Raw genomic sequence first — 17,214 nt, forward strand, 5'->3', positions numbered from 1 at the left:
TTGGCTTGAGAAGTTAGGGTATCATAATGTTACTGAATTTCGAAATTTGAAAACAATGCGATATACCCTAAAACAAAACGTCATATTAAGGGGCCGCGGTAGCTCAGTGGTAAAGCGTTCACCTCTAGTGCTTGGGGTCCCTGGTTCGATCCTACCTCGCGTCAAGTGAACTTTGTGGGGACAAACACTGTGTACGTGGGTTTCTTCGGGATTCTCCCGTTTCCTTCCACTTTCTTCATTCCAACATTTCATTGATTTGTCATCATCACCGTCTCCTTTAGCCTAGCCGGCATAAGCGTGGGACGTAAAACTGAAGAGAAAAAAGAGAAAACGTCATATTTGTGTAAGAGCTACAATTTAAAAGCCACAACACACTAAGAATAAAATATATAATACAAATACTACGGCTATCTTTGCTACATTTATAAGTAAATATTACTTAACTGTGCAATTTACATCGGTTTTTGTGTGAACTATGTGTCGGAGCTGATAAAACATCTTTGCTAACATAAAACAGGACAAAAAGAACGAGCAAATACAGCAGATAAAATACTTCATTTTATATCTGAAAGGCTGCGCAATTACTGTGAGAAAAACAATAATCCAGTGAATGACACACACCTATGGAGAAAGAAAAAAAAAGCTAAAATTATCGTACACTATTTGCAAGCAATGTCTGGCACATTGTAGTATTATGCCTGGTAGAACTAAAAGAAGGTTTGGAAATCGTTTCCGTTTCGACCATATACAAAATGTTAAGTCCCGACAAACACTCACCTTCTTATAATCCATTGTTACTCTCCTATACTTTCTTTCTTCTTTATAGTGTCGTGGTTTAAAGAGTCTACTTAATCTATATTATGAAATTGAAAGTGACTATATATGTGACTCTTAATCTCTTGAACCATGCGATCGATCTCGATCAAATTTTCAATATTGATGAGGTTTGGGTCTGGCAGTGTTTTTATCTATTCACTTTGATGGTGTATCTTAGGGGAAGGGGAGGAGGAAAGATATAAAAAATAAATAAAACTTAATTACTCTTGAACCAAACTATCAATCTCGATCAAATTTTCAACATATATGAAGTTCGTATCTGGAATGTGTTTTATCATTTCAGTTTCGCGGAGTAATATTGGGGAGGAGGAGAAAGGGGAGATATACAAAAATCAATATATATAAAAATAAAAGTGACTATGTACGTGAGTTAATAACACTTGAGCCACTCAACTGATCTCTATCAAATTTTCAACATAGATGAGCTTCGAGCCTGGGAAGTTTCTTATTATTCCACTTTGACAGTAGAACGTAGGCGGGGGGAGAGGATGGAGGAGATATATAAACATGAATAAAACTTAATAACTCTTGAATCACCTGACCGACCTCGATGAAAATTTCAACATAGAGAAGGTTCACGGCTGACATGGATTACATTATTTTACGTTGACGGTGCAACGTAAGGGAGGGGGAGGAGGAGAGAGATAAAAAAAATGAAAATGAAAGTGACTGTCTTTGTGACTTCATCAGTCTTAAACCACCCGACTTATCTCAAACAAATTTTCAACATAGATGAGGTTTGGATTTGGCATGGATTTTTATCATGTCACTTTGACGGCGCAACTTAGGAAAAGGAGAAGGGGGAGATATTTAAAAATGATCGAAAATTACTGATATTAATGTCGAATCTATAGTTTTCGGGGTCATTGAGAAGAACAGTGACAGTTTCGATGCTGTTTAAATCCAAATTCAGCCCCGCAAATTGGGGAAAAGGGAGGAGGAGATATATATAGTATATATATAAATGATTAAAAAATGAACAGCATTAGTGTTGAATCCAAAGTTTTCGGGGTCGCTGAGTTGAACAGTGACACTTCCGATCCCGTTTAATCCAAATTGAGGCCCGCAACTTGGGGAGAGAGGGAGATACATAAAAATAACCAATATTAATGTCGAATCCATAGTTTTCTGGGTCGCTGAGACTAACAGTGACACTTCCGATCCCGTTTAAATCCATATATATTATTCAAAATGATCGAAAAAGGCCGATATCAGAGAGCGTTTTAGTAATAGTAAAAAGTGACTGACTAGCGGATTATATTACTATATATATATATGTATATATATATATATATATATATATATATATATATATATATATATATATATATATATATATATATATATATATATATATCTTAAATTTAATCCAGCGAAGCGGGAAATTGTTGCTAGTGTTCCGATAATCATCAACTATGTTTAAAACGTTAACATATTCATTTTCGTTTACATAACATACTTGTATATTAATGTATAATGATAAATAAAACAAAAATATTAACCTGACATGCCTTGTTTTATTTGTTCATCCAAATTATTGGTACCTCTTGGCTGTTACCTTTTACAAGGAAGAAATTGTGTTCAAGGTCCTCGTAGTTTCAGCTTGTTTTCATTATTTGCGTTAAATATTACAGGAAATAACAACTAAATACAACTTTATAGCGAATTAAAAAAAAAAAAAAAACACCAACAACGGAATAGTAAATTAAGAATTTTTGAGAGGAAACATCAAGGTAAAAAAGAGGAATCATACTAGAGCCTTTCTATTTTAACTGTGTCCCTTCTGGTGCTGCTGTCGATGTGTGTTTTCCCGTCGGCCGAGATCTTTCAATTGTTGGATGCAGAAGCGTTGCCATAATGAACTAATCCACGAATTTCACTGTACTCTGTCTTGTTAGCCATTCAAAGTAACCTACGATCTTCACTCGTCAAGACCAAATGACAGAATAACATATTGGCAACACAGCTGAGATCATTCCTCTCTTTTCCCTAAGCAAATTAAGGGTTTCTTATTTTTTTGACAAAGACTGGCGGGGGTGGGGCCGAAGTATGTTTCGGATATTTTCCGAGGGCACACCCAGAATAGACAAGCTCAAAGTGGAATCATGTTTTTCATCGAATTTTTATCCCTCGCAAAAAATAACAGCCAAGAGTTATCAAAAATGCCGGTAAACAAATAAAATAAAACGTACTCAGGAAAATATTTTAATTGTCAATATACATTCGTTAACTATTGTTTATTCTTGTTATTTCTTGCATCGAGTAAACAATATTGTTATCATTTCTTATTAATACATTCTTTTCTTCTGTGTGTTTAAATTTTAGTCTGTCAAGCAGCAAATAAACATTTTTTCAATATATTCATAATAATATTATTTGGACTCCCCATACAGGGTTTCTACTGATCAGGAGAAATTTATTTCCTTGACTTCTCCCTGACTTTCCCTGACCTTTTCCAGGAAATTCCCTGACTTTCCTGACAAATGTCGGTTGACGTTCATGTATAAATACGAAATAAATAACGGTGAATATTTATATATGAGAACATTTATTCTATAGAGACAAAAAGTACTCAATTGCTTATATATACATTCCACTTACCTCCCATAAAAATGTTAATAACGTCCGTTATAATGGTTGGCTAAGTTGAAATTTTTTTTACCGTTACTGTTAGAAAACATATATTTTATAAAACTTTCCTGACTTTCCCTGATTTGCAGTCTTTCCCTGAAGTTCCCTGACTTGCACAATTTTCCCTGAGTTTTCCTTAACTTCCCTGATTTCCCTGACCAGTAGGAATCCTGTCATGATGCCCAAAATATACCCCAAATATACCCAAATGATTGAAAGAGTACAGTGCACGTTTTTGAAACTATTAATGAAAAAAAAAAAAAAAAAAACTGGATTTTACCCCGCATATATATCATACCTAGAACTAGCAAACAACTTTAATATACTGACATTAGAGCAACGTAGGTACTTTTTCTGTATAAAATAATAAACAATAAAATCTATTTCATAGAACTAACTTCTAATATATTCATGCAAGATCCAACGTCTAAAACGAGGTTGAACAATAGTAGTATCTTGTACTGTAAGAAAGCACGTATTAACATCCTATATAAAGCCACTTTATGGAGAATGAGCTCTTACTATAATAAATTGAAGAAAGGTGTAAAGTGATAGATATATTCAATATGTCTGAAAGAGTGTTTAGGAATATAATTTGCAATCTGATAAACTAAATTAGTTACTGAAACAGTAAAGATTTCTGTATTTTATTCTGTAAAAAATTATGTTCTTTGCCATACATGTAAGCAAACACTGTAAATGGGCAGAATGCTTGTTGTGTTGTTACAATCAGTAAATAAATAAATAGTAAATAGTAGTAAAAATAAATAAATAAATAAATAATAAAATAAATGATAGAATTTGTTGTATTTGATACAAAATCACACAACTGACCCCTCACTAAGTTGCATACAAATATGACGATTATTTGATTAACTAAAAATTACTTTGTTAATTAGCTCCGTAATGTGAAACAAATCCATAAATCGCAGAACCAAGCAAAACTTTTATAATAGTTAATTTGCGTCATCGTAGACCTTTTTGTTCAAAGATAAATTAAATTGATTGAACTTTATAATATAACTGATTCAATTATGTCTGCAAACTTATCCTGTGAAGGTTTTCAAGGACTCTTCTATGCCCTTCGACGATCACGACGAAAAGAGGGAAAACGAATGCCAATACAAAACTCACATTCCTGATAATCAAAAACAATTGCACAGATTTTATAATTTCGTGATATGACAACAGAGTATAAACAGTATCTAAAAGCACTCACATAATTTGTCAAAAAGTGGAAGACATAAAATTATAATATATATATTTGAAAATGTAACCTATGATGAGCATTCACTGACAAATAACAACTCGTGGAATATAAACATAATAAAAGTTGTACTTCATTTTCCCCCCCAAGTCCAGTTACTATTTTGGGAAAGAACATCTTTGAAAATTAGTTTTCTCAGAATAGCAAGCAGTGATAAACTATAAAGTAATTGACAAAGCTGTTGGTGATAACTGCAAATTCTTATCCAGGTTTAACCCTTTATTTGGCAAGAATTGAGATATACCCGTGAAATTTTTTTTTGGTTTGTTTCTATGGTTGAGACACGTCTTCTTGTCCATGATTTCATAATTTTTAAAGTATATTCGTATTGTGGCTAAAAAGATACAAGATGTTTACTTCCAAGCAACATTGCTCTAAAATAATTAATCTTGTGTTTTTAGTTAGCAACGTTACCTGTAATATCGTCAAGTATAATTTGGAATATTTCTCAATTACATTGAAATATCATTTTACAGATCAAGAAACAACAAATAAAACAAAGTTTTGCGCACTTGGGATATGAACAATCTACAATACTGAATCTCCTGTTGACAAGAATTACAATCTACAGTACTGAATCTCCTGTTGACAAGAATTACAACTATCTAAAGAAGTTATCCGCAAGTCATATATGTAAATGTTGTCTGAAAGCAATGCCTAAAATACAAATTACAATAAGATCCATACAATTCCTTTCTGTTGGGGAAGTTGCTTGGTGGCCTAATTCTACAGGGTGTTTTTCAAAATTTGTTACAATATTATGGGAATAGATTCCTCACATAAAAAAAAAAAAAAAACTTAAAAAAAAGAAGTTCATATGGACATGTGGTCGGAAGTGCATAGTTTTGTAGTAATAGACTGCGTAGTAATAAAACGTGAAAAAATGTCCACCTTTCCATTATTATAGGACCGATTGTAGTCAGGTCAAGACAACACTGAGAAACTAGTATATGAACTATCCAAATATCCACCTTTCAGAACCTACTTGTACAATCATTTATAGAGAGGCTCTTTGGGAGTACTTAATCACTCTCCACCAACCTCTCTAAAAATTGGTGTGCAAGTACTGGGGCATTCTGAAACACGGATATTTGGATAGTTCATATACCAATTTCTCAGTGACGTCTTGACCCAACTAAGATAGGTCCCATAGTAGTGAAGCTGTGAACTTCTAAAGAACACTTGTTTCATATCTTCGCACCCTATAACTCCGAACCTATCCATTTTTGAACACAGGTCCATATCAATTTTTTTTCTTATTTTGATGTTAGGAATCTGTTCCCAAAAAAATATTCACATATTTTTGTAACACCCTGTATAGTTGGACACACCTAAATGCTCTTGCAACCCTGAAACAACTGAAAAAATGCTAATCCTTAGAATCTCTGATATATTCATGATTTCTGATAATGTTGTTCATCTTGGTCCTACCAATATATGAATTTTCACTATGACAGATGTTTTCATAGACTCCTGCAAGGGTAGACTTATTAACGAAGTACTTTATTAAAAGCCAGGAAACTGTTTTTTCAGTATCAAAGAGTGATTTATAGCTAACCTTGTAACTGTACATTTTAGCAACTTTCCCCAAACCAACCATTTAACGTTTTTATGATTTAAATACTTAATTGAAAACCCTGCATAACCAAATAGGTGGCCATCTCAATCTTTTGGTGCGAGAGATTCGAGTTCGATCAGGTAGAAACCAAAACAAAATATGTATTCAGTTGCATGATCATGTGAGTTTAGGAATATGCTGGATTTCTAGTTGTAATCAGCTGGAAAGCTGAAATTCTGCTTATTGTGTGATTTGAGAATAGCCTGAAACTATGAGATGCGTTGTCGCCATTATTATTCAACTTCGTTCTGGAATACGCTATAAGGAAAACCAAAGATAGCAACCAGGACCTAGAGTTGAACGAGGATTCATCAAGTTATGGCGTATGCTGATGATGTAAATTTAATAGGAGATGACAGGAGAACAATAGGAAAAAATGCAGAGATCTTATTAAACGCTTGCATGGACATGGCTTTAGAAGTAAATGCTGAAAAAACTAAATACATGAAACTGCATCGGGACCGTAATACGGCAAATTATGGATGCTTTAAAATAGCAAATAATACTTTTGATAAAGTGAACACTTTCAAATATCTAAGATCAATATTAACAGATGAAAATCATATTCACGAACAAATTAAATGTCGACTAAAAGCAGGGAATTAGTGTTATCATTCAGTTTAAAATCTCTTGTCGTCGCGAATTCTGTCGAGGAATTTGAAGCTTAAAATATATAAAACTATAATCATGCCTGTTGTTCTATATGGTTGCGAAACATGGTCGCTTACTCTGAGAGAAGAACAGAGACTGAAAGTATTTGAGAACAAGATCCTGAGACGAATATTCGGACCCAAGAGGAACGGGAATGGAGAATGGCGGAAACTCCATAACGAGGAACTACAATTTATACGGTTTTCCAAACATTGTTAGGGTCATCAAGTCTAGGAGGCTTAGGTGGGCAGGTCATGTAGCTAGGATGGAAGAAAGTAGAAACGCTTTCAAAGTCTTGACTGGAATACCTATCGGAAAACAATCATTAGGAAGACCTAGGCGCAGATGGGAGGACAATATTAAGATGGATCTCGCAGAGATAGGAATACAAAGTAGAAACTGGATCCAGTTGGCTAAGGATAGAAGTCGGTGGAAAGCTTTTGTGAACGCGGTATTGAACCTCCGGGTTCCATAAGCCATAGAGTTAATTAGTTAGATCTGGATATTTATAATATGCCACTGGCGCAAATCCTGGGTGGGATGAGGGGGACATGTCCCCTTCATTCTTGGAACTGGGGACTGTTCCCCCAATAATCCGATTTGATTTTTATTTATTTATTTATTTATTTATTTATTTATTTATTTATTTATTTATTTATTTATTTTTGAGGGAGAAATGTGATGATTTGTGTCCGATTGCCACAAAGGAAAGTGAGATGAAATTGATTCCCTCCCCCAGAATAAGTCTAAAATCATCCCGCTTCTCAATGTTGAAGACAGCTCTGCTCTCCTAATCTTTCATAGCATTTTTTTAACTTCATAAATATTTTGAACATCGCTTAAAAAAAAAAAAGATTATAGGAACGGTCTTACCCGTCTCTCTGCCCCCCCCCCCCCAATGTTGAAGACAAATTTGCGCCGCTGTAGTATGCTCCTTCTTAATGATTTAAGGAAATCCCGAAAAGAGAAAGGAAATGTTAACAACTATTTTGGATCTTCAGACAATTTAACCGAAGGTTCGTTTGTTCATCAAAAAGGTGTGTTAACTTGAAATAAATTTGATTTAACAGTATTTGGTTACCACTCATACAAATGTATAAATATAATTAAGTACTTACATCATAAGCTGCAAAAATAATCATCGAGATATATATTATCTTTAATATATGAACCTCCAGGAAGCCAAAAATTAAATCTGTTAGTATATTGGCTACTTTTTTGACCACTGCTTTAACTCTAGTTATATTCAAGCTGACACTAGCTTTAAAAGAGAAAATTGAAGAATCAATTACATTTCTTTTAATTGAATACTTAATATTTGAATAACTACGCAACATTAATTGAATACTTAATATTTGGATAACTAAGCAAGATTTGTTTTGAATAAATTTACTTGCCCAAAGTACTTAGAATATATTATAGATATTTCAAACGTTAACTACGATGCAGTTAGTGTTTGAGCATTGAGATATAATCAACAATTTTCATTTAAAAAAGAAATGAATCAAATACTTTTTTATTTTCTTTAGAATTAAACAATATTTTTTAAAAGCATTTACGTTGTGTTTATTTTAATTTTTAGTTTCGATAGTTTCGCTACTTACTTACCAACTTCCTCAAGGATACATTTATAGTACATTAAACTCGCAATATAAATACCTCAAATCACTCACCTAAAGTCCGGCTTAAACCTCTTGATGTCTGTCAAAAGCGAATGGTGTGTAGGTGCTGCATTGTTGCTTCCTTTCGTGTGTAGGCATAACGTGAAACATTAACGCGAGAAGTTAAGATATTGAAAAACAAATTTGTTCTTACAAATGTATTAATTCTATAGTCACATATATTATAAGGACGTAGCTTTGAAATTGCTTTTTCCTAATCCAGGAACAAAGCTATTATACAACGTCGCCCAACTTGCATTGGGTATTGTGAAAAGGAGAACACGCCTTAAACGTTAGGAGGTTTGAGCCGGACTGTAGTAACGTTTCTCATAACCTTCCTTCAATATTTCGACTGAAACACTCAGTGACTCATCCACAAGGGCACACAATGGTTTAAATCCGTATTACAATATGATTTTCCTATTGTTTATATGTGTTTACGGGTCTCAACAGTGATAATTATGAATATTGTTTAGATTTTAGCGATACTTATTGTCGCCTGGCTTTCCCGATAGTTATAAACTGCTCTTATTATTTTGCTACATAACAAAATATACGTAACCCTATTGTTAGTGCAGTAAATTAATTCACCAATACCCTTTTCTTATTTATGTTTTACGATTTTCTTTCCGATAGTTTCTTCTTAATTAACACGTCAACCATGTTCAATGCATTCCATAAGTTCAATAAGTAACCTCAATATAAATGTTCATACCTAGTACAGCGGACTCTTTTTAATTCGAACTTGGATAATTCGATTTATTGAATAATTCGAACAAAAGTTTATTCCCTTGAAAACTGTATTAAAAACAATGGTTAAAAAATCGTAAGTAAATCGAATACTTTTGAATCTCCTGTTTGGTTAATTCGAAGTACTTATAGTAGAAAAATTTAAAGTGTTCGACAGATTGCAAACAGAACAATGCAATTTCAGCTGGTTTTTGTTTATATGTTATCCAGAGACGACCGTGGGAAAGAGAAAGCTTTATTTGCTGATACCATCTCCGCTGGACTCCCTTCCGTTCTGAAGAAGTGACACAAAAGTACGATTCATTTGATGATGATAAAGAAGACGAATACGAGATCGGCGATGAAGTAACGCAAGAACGTGTACCTACATCATCGGAATTTTTCGAAATCGTTCAAAAGTTAAAACAATTTATTGAATTTCAATCAAATGTAACTAAGAACGTATTTAACGCGATTAATGAAATTGACGATTTTGTTGACCGCGTGAAAACAAACAAAAGAAAGCAAATGAAAATCACGAACTTTTTTTAAGTGAGAGAATAACACATAATTAAGGTTGTCACTTGTGTATGTGGTACTGCTGTGTGTGTATATATAAATATGTTTTCCATTATACGTTTGATTATTTAATTTATGTGAGTACAGTAAATATAAGTTTGTTCGTGTGCGGCAATATTGGATTACGCAGAAAATGTGATGCTTTGAAGCTAAATTGCATTGTATGTCAATTAGTTTTTCATGTACAGTGCAGTTATTTTGTTCCCTTGATTTTACTTAAAAATGAGTGTGTTTGGTTAATTCGAATTTTGTATAATTCGATTTTTTTTCGTGTCCTCTTGGACTTCGAATTAAAGAGACTCCACTGTACTACAATAAATACTGTCACAAAGTAATCAATAAACGGATACAATATGATGAGAGATATTGTAATATCTGAATACTAAATCATACGGAATACATTGTCAACAGAAAACATCTATCATTACTCAAAATGAGCACCTTTTGCCGGCACACAAGTCTTAAGTCTTTGTCACCACGCATTAATTGCATTAAACAGTTTCCTCACAGGAATCCGCTACTGCTTGAATAATAGAGAGCTTCAATGTGCCAGTTTTGTTGTGTCGTTCCTTGCAGGCGATTTCATGCAGTACAGTGCACAATTGGTAGTCCAGAGCAGTGTGCGAATTGAAAAATTTTCCCAGGGGGGGATGAATTTCACCCATATGCGCATCCAGTCCTCACACGCACACACACACACACACACACACACACACACACACACACACACATATATATATATATATATATATATATATATATATATATATATATATATATATATATATATATATACTAACAAGTACAAAACAGTTGAGATGTGAGATCTTTCATAAATTTTCACTAAAGTAATATTTAGGTTAGCTACGCAAAGTAAGAATTGTTCCCTTTTTCTATCTTATCTTTATGTCCATTTAAAAATACTCCAGAGGGGGAAAAAGTTATCCCTGCCAGGGATAAAAATTTTTCTTCTCCAGGGTGGGAAAGATTTTTGTCAGGGGGGAAATCCCTGGCATCCCCCCCGCCAATTCGCACCCTGGTCCAGAGGACTGATGTCTGGACTAACAGAAGACCAATCAGATGTCGCAATGAAGTCTGGTACATTCCTCTCCAACTACTCAGAAATGCTTTTAGCCTGGGTGTCGAATCTTGCTGGAAGCTCCAGATTTGGCCATGCAAAACAGAAGTGTAGAAGTGAACTTGTTTCTAAAGTGACCTTATGGTATAAACTCTCTTGTTTTGAGCAATGAAAAATTTATCATCCGTGCAGAAGATTCGTCTGTGCGGATTTGCTACGTAACGCTTCAGCAAGCGCTTTGTTTTTATGACTGTTTGACGTGTTAAATCATTAACGAGGAGTTGTCCGATACGTCGTTTGTAAGCTTGCTGTCTCAGGTCACACCTTAACACACGCGATAGATATTTTAAAAATTTGCAGTTCACGAGTCATCACTGATTGCCTTCGTATGGGATTTCTTCGAGCACGTGCCACTACCGCTTTTACAAGCTCTGGAGTCCGCACTGTTTGTCTCCTTCTTTGTCTAATGCTATCTTTCACAGTTCAGTTTCTCCTAGAGGTGTTCATCGTCTGAAGAAGCCTGAACATCTATCCGTTTGCCTTCTCTACTACATTTAGTGCTATTACAGCAACACGGTTTTCGTATTTGCTCCACTCCCTGACGACTGTCTACACAAACCACCTTTCACTTCTACAACTGAACCATTAATGACTCATATCTTCCTGCATTCCACAAGGAAGCGCTCTTCTCACTCCGAAAGTGGAAAGAATACCACGAGCAAATTTATAGAACTGTACAACAATATCGTTGTATATTGTATATTTTGTTCGTAATTAGGATAGCAGTGTCATAAAATAGAAGAAGTAAGAAATAATGTAAGCAATATCTGCAGATTGATATATATATAATTTCTGTTTCTACGTTGCATGGTGATGTTAACCATTGTCAAGAAAATGTTTACGATATATAATAGTGTGTGTCGCCATGATAGTTAAACATATAATTTTGAAGTATGATGTAAAACAAGCTATTCTCGTTAAATATAGTGTTTTGAGAATTTGAGACTGGTGTATTTTTCCTGAAGTTATCGCTAATATTCGTAGAAACTAAAAATAGCTACATGAAAACATATATACGAACTGAGGCATAGTGTGGTTATAACCAGTGATGTGCCGTAAACTATAATTTTACGTCTACGCGATTGTCTACTGTAATCTATACATAATCTACATTACACCTTTTCCCGTGTAGACTATGTAGACAACCACTATCAAATGTAAGGAACAATTTCGTTGCTCGTTTGTTCAGATTTCCTCATTCAGTTGTTTCGCTTCGGTGCAGCGAGCATTTTTGCCGAACCCAAACGTTTCAGCATTCTCCGATTTGACGTCGAGAACAGAACCCAAACAACCCCTGCGGGGCTTCTAACCCGTTCCTACTACTACATTAGCTATGGATGTATATAGTACAAGGGCAACGTACTACTACTACATTTGCTGTGGATCTATACAGTACAAGGGCAAACTTATTTTAATGAAAGAAGTTTAATGAAAATTTAAAAAAAAATGATCGTTAAATCACTTTTTGAATATTATTTTTAATCTTATTTTAACGAAAGAAGTCTTATAAAAATTTTTAAAAGTAGTAGAAAAAACTGTCCGTAGGCAGGATTTGAACCCACGCCAAAAACATTCTCTTTACTGGCATGTTGCGCTAGCCCACTCGGCTACCCGAGTCGACGCCATCTGCCGTTTACTTTGTGCTATATGTAGATCATGTCCTGTGATATCGTATCTGTATCGACCAATCAGATCAGAGGATATGTGAAACGTTTGGGATCCGCAAATATGCGTGCAGCGAAAGATTAGGGAAACGAGTAACATATAAAAAGTAGAGTGAATTATCTAATCTGTATGTTTACTCTGCTCTACACATACCACTTCCTTAGATTTTCCACTTCGAGCACTGCTTTTATAATGAAATTTACAAAACTAATTCTCACCTGTGAGCTTTCAGTCTTGAATATGCTGTATTTGCCAATTTTTTCTTGCATATTTTACAAAATGCATAATATTTTTCATTTTCCTTCATCAAGACGAAACTAAGTATTTGAAAGTTACTATTCACTGGTCTAGGCATTTTATTTTGTACGCAATTTCGCAAGGTAACTACAAAATAAAGCTCCTTTATTGTCCACGATGCCATATTAAATTACGTGTTGTTGACATATTCTACATAGTCTACGTTGTTTACATTGTCTACGCATAGTTGACACGTAAACGTAAACTATCGTTTTTTACGCGTAGACGCACATCTCTGGTTATAACTGATCAAACTGTGTGAGTAGAAGACTTTTATAAAATTTCAGCAATAATGAATTTAAATATTTTTTTCTTTTAAAATATCGTTACACTGCGAATCAATCATTTCTATTTGAAGCTCTAGGGGCAAGGGCTTCTATGTCGGAGTTAAAAGGATTTTGAAAAATATTGATGTTATTTGCAATTACATGAAATTCTGAAAAACGAGACTCAAAATTTATTTTGAAAGCACCAAAAGCTTCAATTGCAAAATCTACTGGTAATCCAGTCTCAGTTTGCTGACTAAATGTTTGGCATGTATTAAAATGCGTGAAACTTTTTTTTAAAAAAAACGAGATTGTCACAAAACAATTTTCTTTGTCGAGAAGACTTAATGTGAATGTACAAATCAGGCAAAAGCTGGTTTTCTTTTTGTAATTTTAAATTACGATCTCTCATATGTTTAGTTAAATATGTAGCCTATAAAATGCTAACTTCCATAACCATTTATTGTTGTGTAACTCAGCCAGAGAACGATTTTTTAACGCAACAAAATTTCGATTATTCTTCGGAACTCGAAAAATCTCCTTAGAACTTTTCTGCAACTAAGACAATATACTGCAGTATAATATAGTAAGTTATCTTCTCCAATCTCTTCAATAAATTCGCGGAATTGACGTTGATTGAGCCCATATGATCTGATATAATTAACAGCTGACATGACTGGCTTTAAAACTTCTGACATATCCTACCATTTTCTGTACAAAAACTATTGATTAATGATCGAAAGTACGGTTAATGGTTTTGAACCCCGTCATTTTGTATGGCCTTTGATACAAGAGCAACAACACCTTTATTTTTTCCACACATGTTTTGGCACCATCAGCAGTAGTACACTTTATTTTTTTCCCGTTGAAGATTGTTTTTCTAAACAGCATTTTCAACTTCTTTTAACACATTTCTTTAGTGGTTGTGTTGTGAATGCTATGAATGTCAAGAAGCTCTTCATATACTTCATAATTTTTATCTATTCCTTGAATAAAAGTAGTATCTGAAACTTCTTTGACTTACTCAAAGCGAAAGAGAACTATTGTCAATTGTCAACTGTCTGTCAGATATTCTTCTGCAATGTCATCTACTCTTCGAGCCACAGTGTGTGCTGACAAACATATGCTTTTAAATAGGGTTGCCATATGTCCGTATTTTGTACAGACTGTTTGTATTTTTGGGTCCGTGTCCGTATCGTACAAAGCTTGAGATAGGAAAATGTCCCTATTTGACAGTTTTTGGAGCTGCCCGAAAATTTCCGAGTCGGGAATCACTAAAATCTCGGGCGAAAAGAACTGTGTTTTCATCATATACGGTAACTTATATTTTAGTTATTATTAATAAAGTAGGTTACCTTTTTAAAAAGTGTCTCATTTTTCCATTCCAGGGTTCTTTTGGTTAGATTTGATATACGTAATCTAATGGCATGATTTATTATATTCGTGTTAACGAAAAAAATATAAAATATGTTAGTTTCCAAAAGTGTTTTAAGAGTTACTGTAAACAATTATCTGATAACCTAAAAAGGTGATTTTTAGGTAAGAAATTTGATAATATTTATTCTGTGTTTGGACACCGTATCTTTGATGAGTCGTCATTTTAAGGCTTGTCCGTATTTTGGATCAAAAAATTATGGCAACCCTAGTTTTAAATAAATTAGCTTACTCTGGGCACACTTCTTCTGCTCCTGCAACCATGTAATCCTTGATTAATTCTCCGTCGGTAAATGGTTTCCCATGTTTCACTATTGAATAAGCGACGCGGCAGTAGCGTAGCCAGGATGTGTGTTTGGGGGGGGGGACAAGTGCTGTTATAGGTACATATAGAAAAATTACAAACAAAAAATATATAAACATAAAAATATATATAAAAAATACAAACATTAAAGTACCAAAGTACATTGTCGGACCTCTTTGGGGGGGCCGGCCCCTCTGCCCCCCTTCCCTACGCCACTGCGACGCGGTAACTAGCACGAGTTGCTGCTTCTTGTTCAGCATTAACTTTCTTAAACAACAATCGCTGAGATTTCAACCTGCTTTTCAAATATTCATATTTTTTCTAACCGTAGGCTTCCTGTAAATTTGGAGTACTTCTGACTGTTTAGTTTCATAATGACGTTTTATATTTTTTTGCGGAATGATGTTGTTTCATCGCTAATTATCTTACTGTTATTACGTGACAGACTATCTTAATTACCTTATTACAGATTATCTTCATACAGATTATATTATTCTTATTACTTGACTCAATTACGAAATATTATACCTATTATTCTTTAAATGTCTTCAGTCAGTATCTAGCTCAGTGGTAGAGAGTTCACCTCCGGCGCATGGGGTTCTTGGGTCGATCCCAGCTCGCGTCAAGTGAACTTTGTGGTGAACAAACACCATGTGCGTGGGTTTTCTCGGTCTTCTCACGTTTCTTCCCACTATCTTCATTCCACTATTTCATTCATTTCTCATTATCACCGTTCCCTTTAGCCTAACCAGCATAATCGTGGGACGGAAAACTTAAAGATTTCATTTACTTAGTATCTATCTTTCGTTTCTTTTCCATATTATACAAATGCACAGAAAAGGTACATAGCTTCAAATAATAATAATGTTAATTAATGCCATTAAAAGCCGGGGTTCTGAATAAATAGAATGCACTGGTTGTATCAACTCACAATCAAACACACTATCTTTTCACTAACAAGGGAAGAGAGGGAGATTATATATCGAAGTGGAAGTTAGTTTATATACCAATCGAAAGCAGTAATAGCGTCTATTACAAAACTGTAATAAAAATTTTCCGAATGCATATACTGTGCTAGTTATATGAAAATACAGGGTGTCCAGAAAATCCGTTTCCACCCCTAGAAATCACAAACGATGAGACAGATGCTAAAAACAGGAAAACACGTGTTTGATCATTTTAAAAGCACAACGTATCAAAGCAAAAAGTGTTGTCCCAGGGCCACCTGCAGGGTCCAACTCAAAAATTGCAAAAGGTAAGGGGATCAAATAACATATAGTTGGAAATCTATTGGGAAATGAAAAAAGACGGAACAAGTCTCGATTCTCTAAAATTAAAATGTCTGCAAAATGGCCTCCGTTCAAAATGTCAGCAAAAACGTCATTGTAAAGTCTATGGCCACCCCCAAAAAACCTGAAACGGTGAGACAGATGTAAAAACAGGAAAACATGTGTGTCATCTTTTCAAAAGTACAATGATTGAAAGTAAAAATATTTGTCCCAGGGCCCCATTATGGGGCCCTACTCAAAATTTTCAATGGCAAGGGAGGTCAATTAGCATATCGTTGGAAAGCTGTTGGGAAATGAAAGAAGACGGAACAAGTCTCGACTCTCTAAAATTACCCTGTGTAAAATGGCGGTCGGTCAAAATGTACATCTTCATTTCGATTCTCCGAGCGCATTCACTTTCCAATTTGCAATCGGCACTTGTTGTCATTGTGAGACATTTGCAAGTGTTCACTATTCCTGCTGCAAGATTTTTTTGAATCATTTTATAATTGATAATCCAAACAACAAGCATAAGTATCACTATTGTAGAGTCACTAACACAAAAAAGTAGAGGAAAGAGTCTTTATTTCTTATGGCTCCAACCTCTACTTATTTATGTTCATGGTTGTATACACATTATAAACTAGTCAAATCTATATTCAAAGATGTCAAATGTTATGTCTTTCCTTTTCCTTTCTTTATTTCTTAATTTGCTTTTGTTTTATTATATTTTTTATTTATTTAAACATTACTAGGCCCAAAGAGCAGAATCCCACAGTAGAGGCATTTTCTTTCTTTCCGTTGAGTACAAAAAATAAAGTGAAAATAAACTAAAACCCGACTACAGAAAAAAAGAACTAAAACACACT

General features: G+C 34.3%; 1 protein-coding gene across 1 annotated transcript in view; it reads right to left on the bottom strand.

Moving 5' to 3' along the window:
• Positions 1-435: 435 nt before the first annotated feature.
• LOC145678976 (piezo-type mechanosensitive ion channel component-like) overlaps positions 436-17,214 on the bottom strand; it is an 89,694-nt gene continuing 72,915 nt past the window's right edge. Inside the window, exons 9-10 of the mRNA XM_081749579.1 lie at positions 8,123-8,265; positions 436-621 (exon numbers count right to left, since the gene is read on the bottom strand). Coding sequence (XP_081605705.1) covers positions 436-621; positions 8,123-8,265 — 329 coding nt within the window. The remainder of the gene's footprint in view (positions 622-8,122; positions 8,266-17,214) is intronic.

This window comes from Thermobia domestica, chromosome 2 (assembly GCF_964235325.1).
Source record: "Thermobia domestica chromosome 2, izTheDome1.hap1.1, whole genome shotgun sequence".
Taxonomy (NCBI): Eukaryota; Metazoa; Arthropoda; class Insecta; order Zygentoma; family Lepismatidae; genus Thermobia; species Thermobia domestica.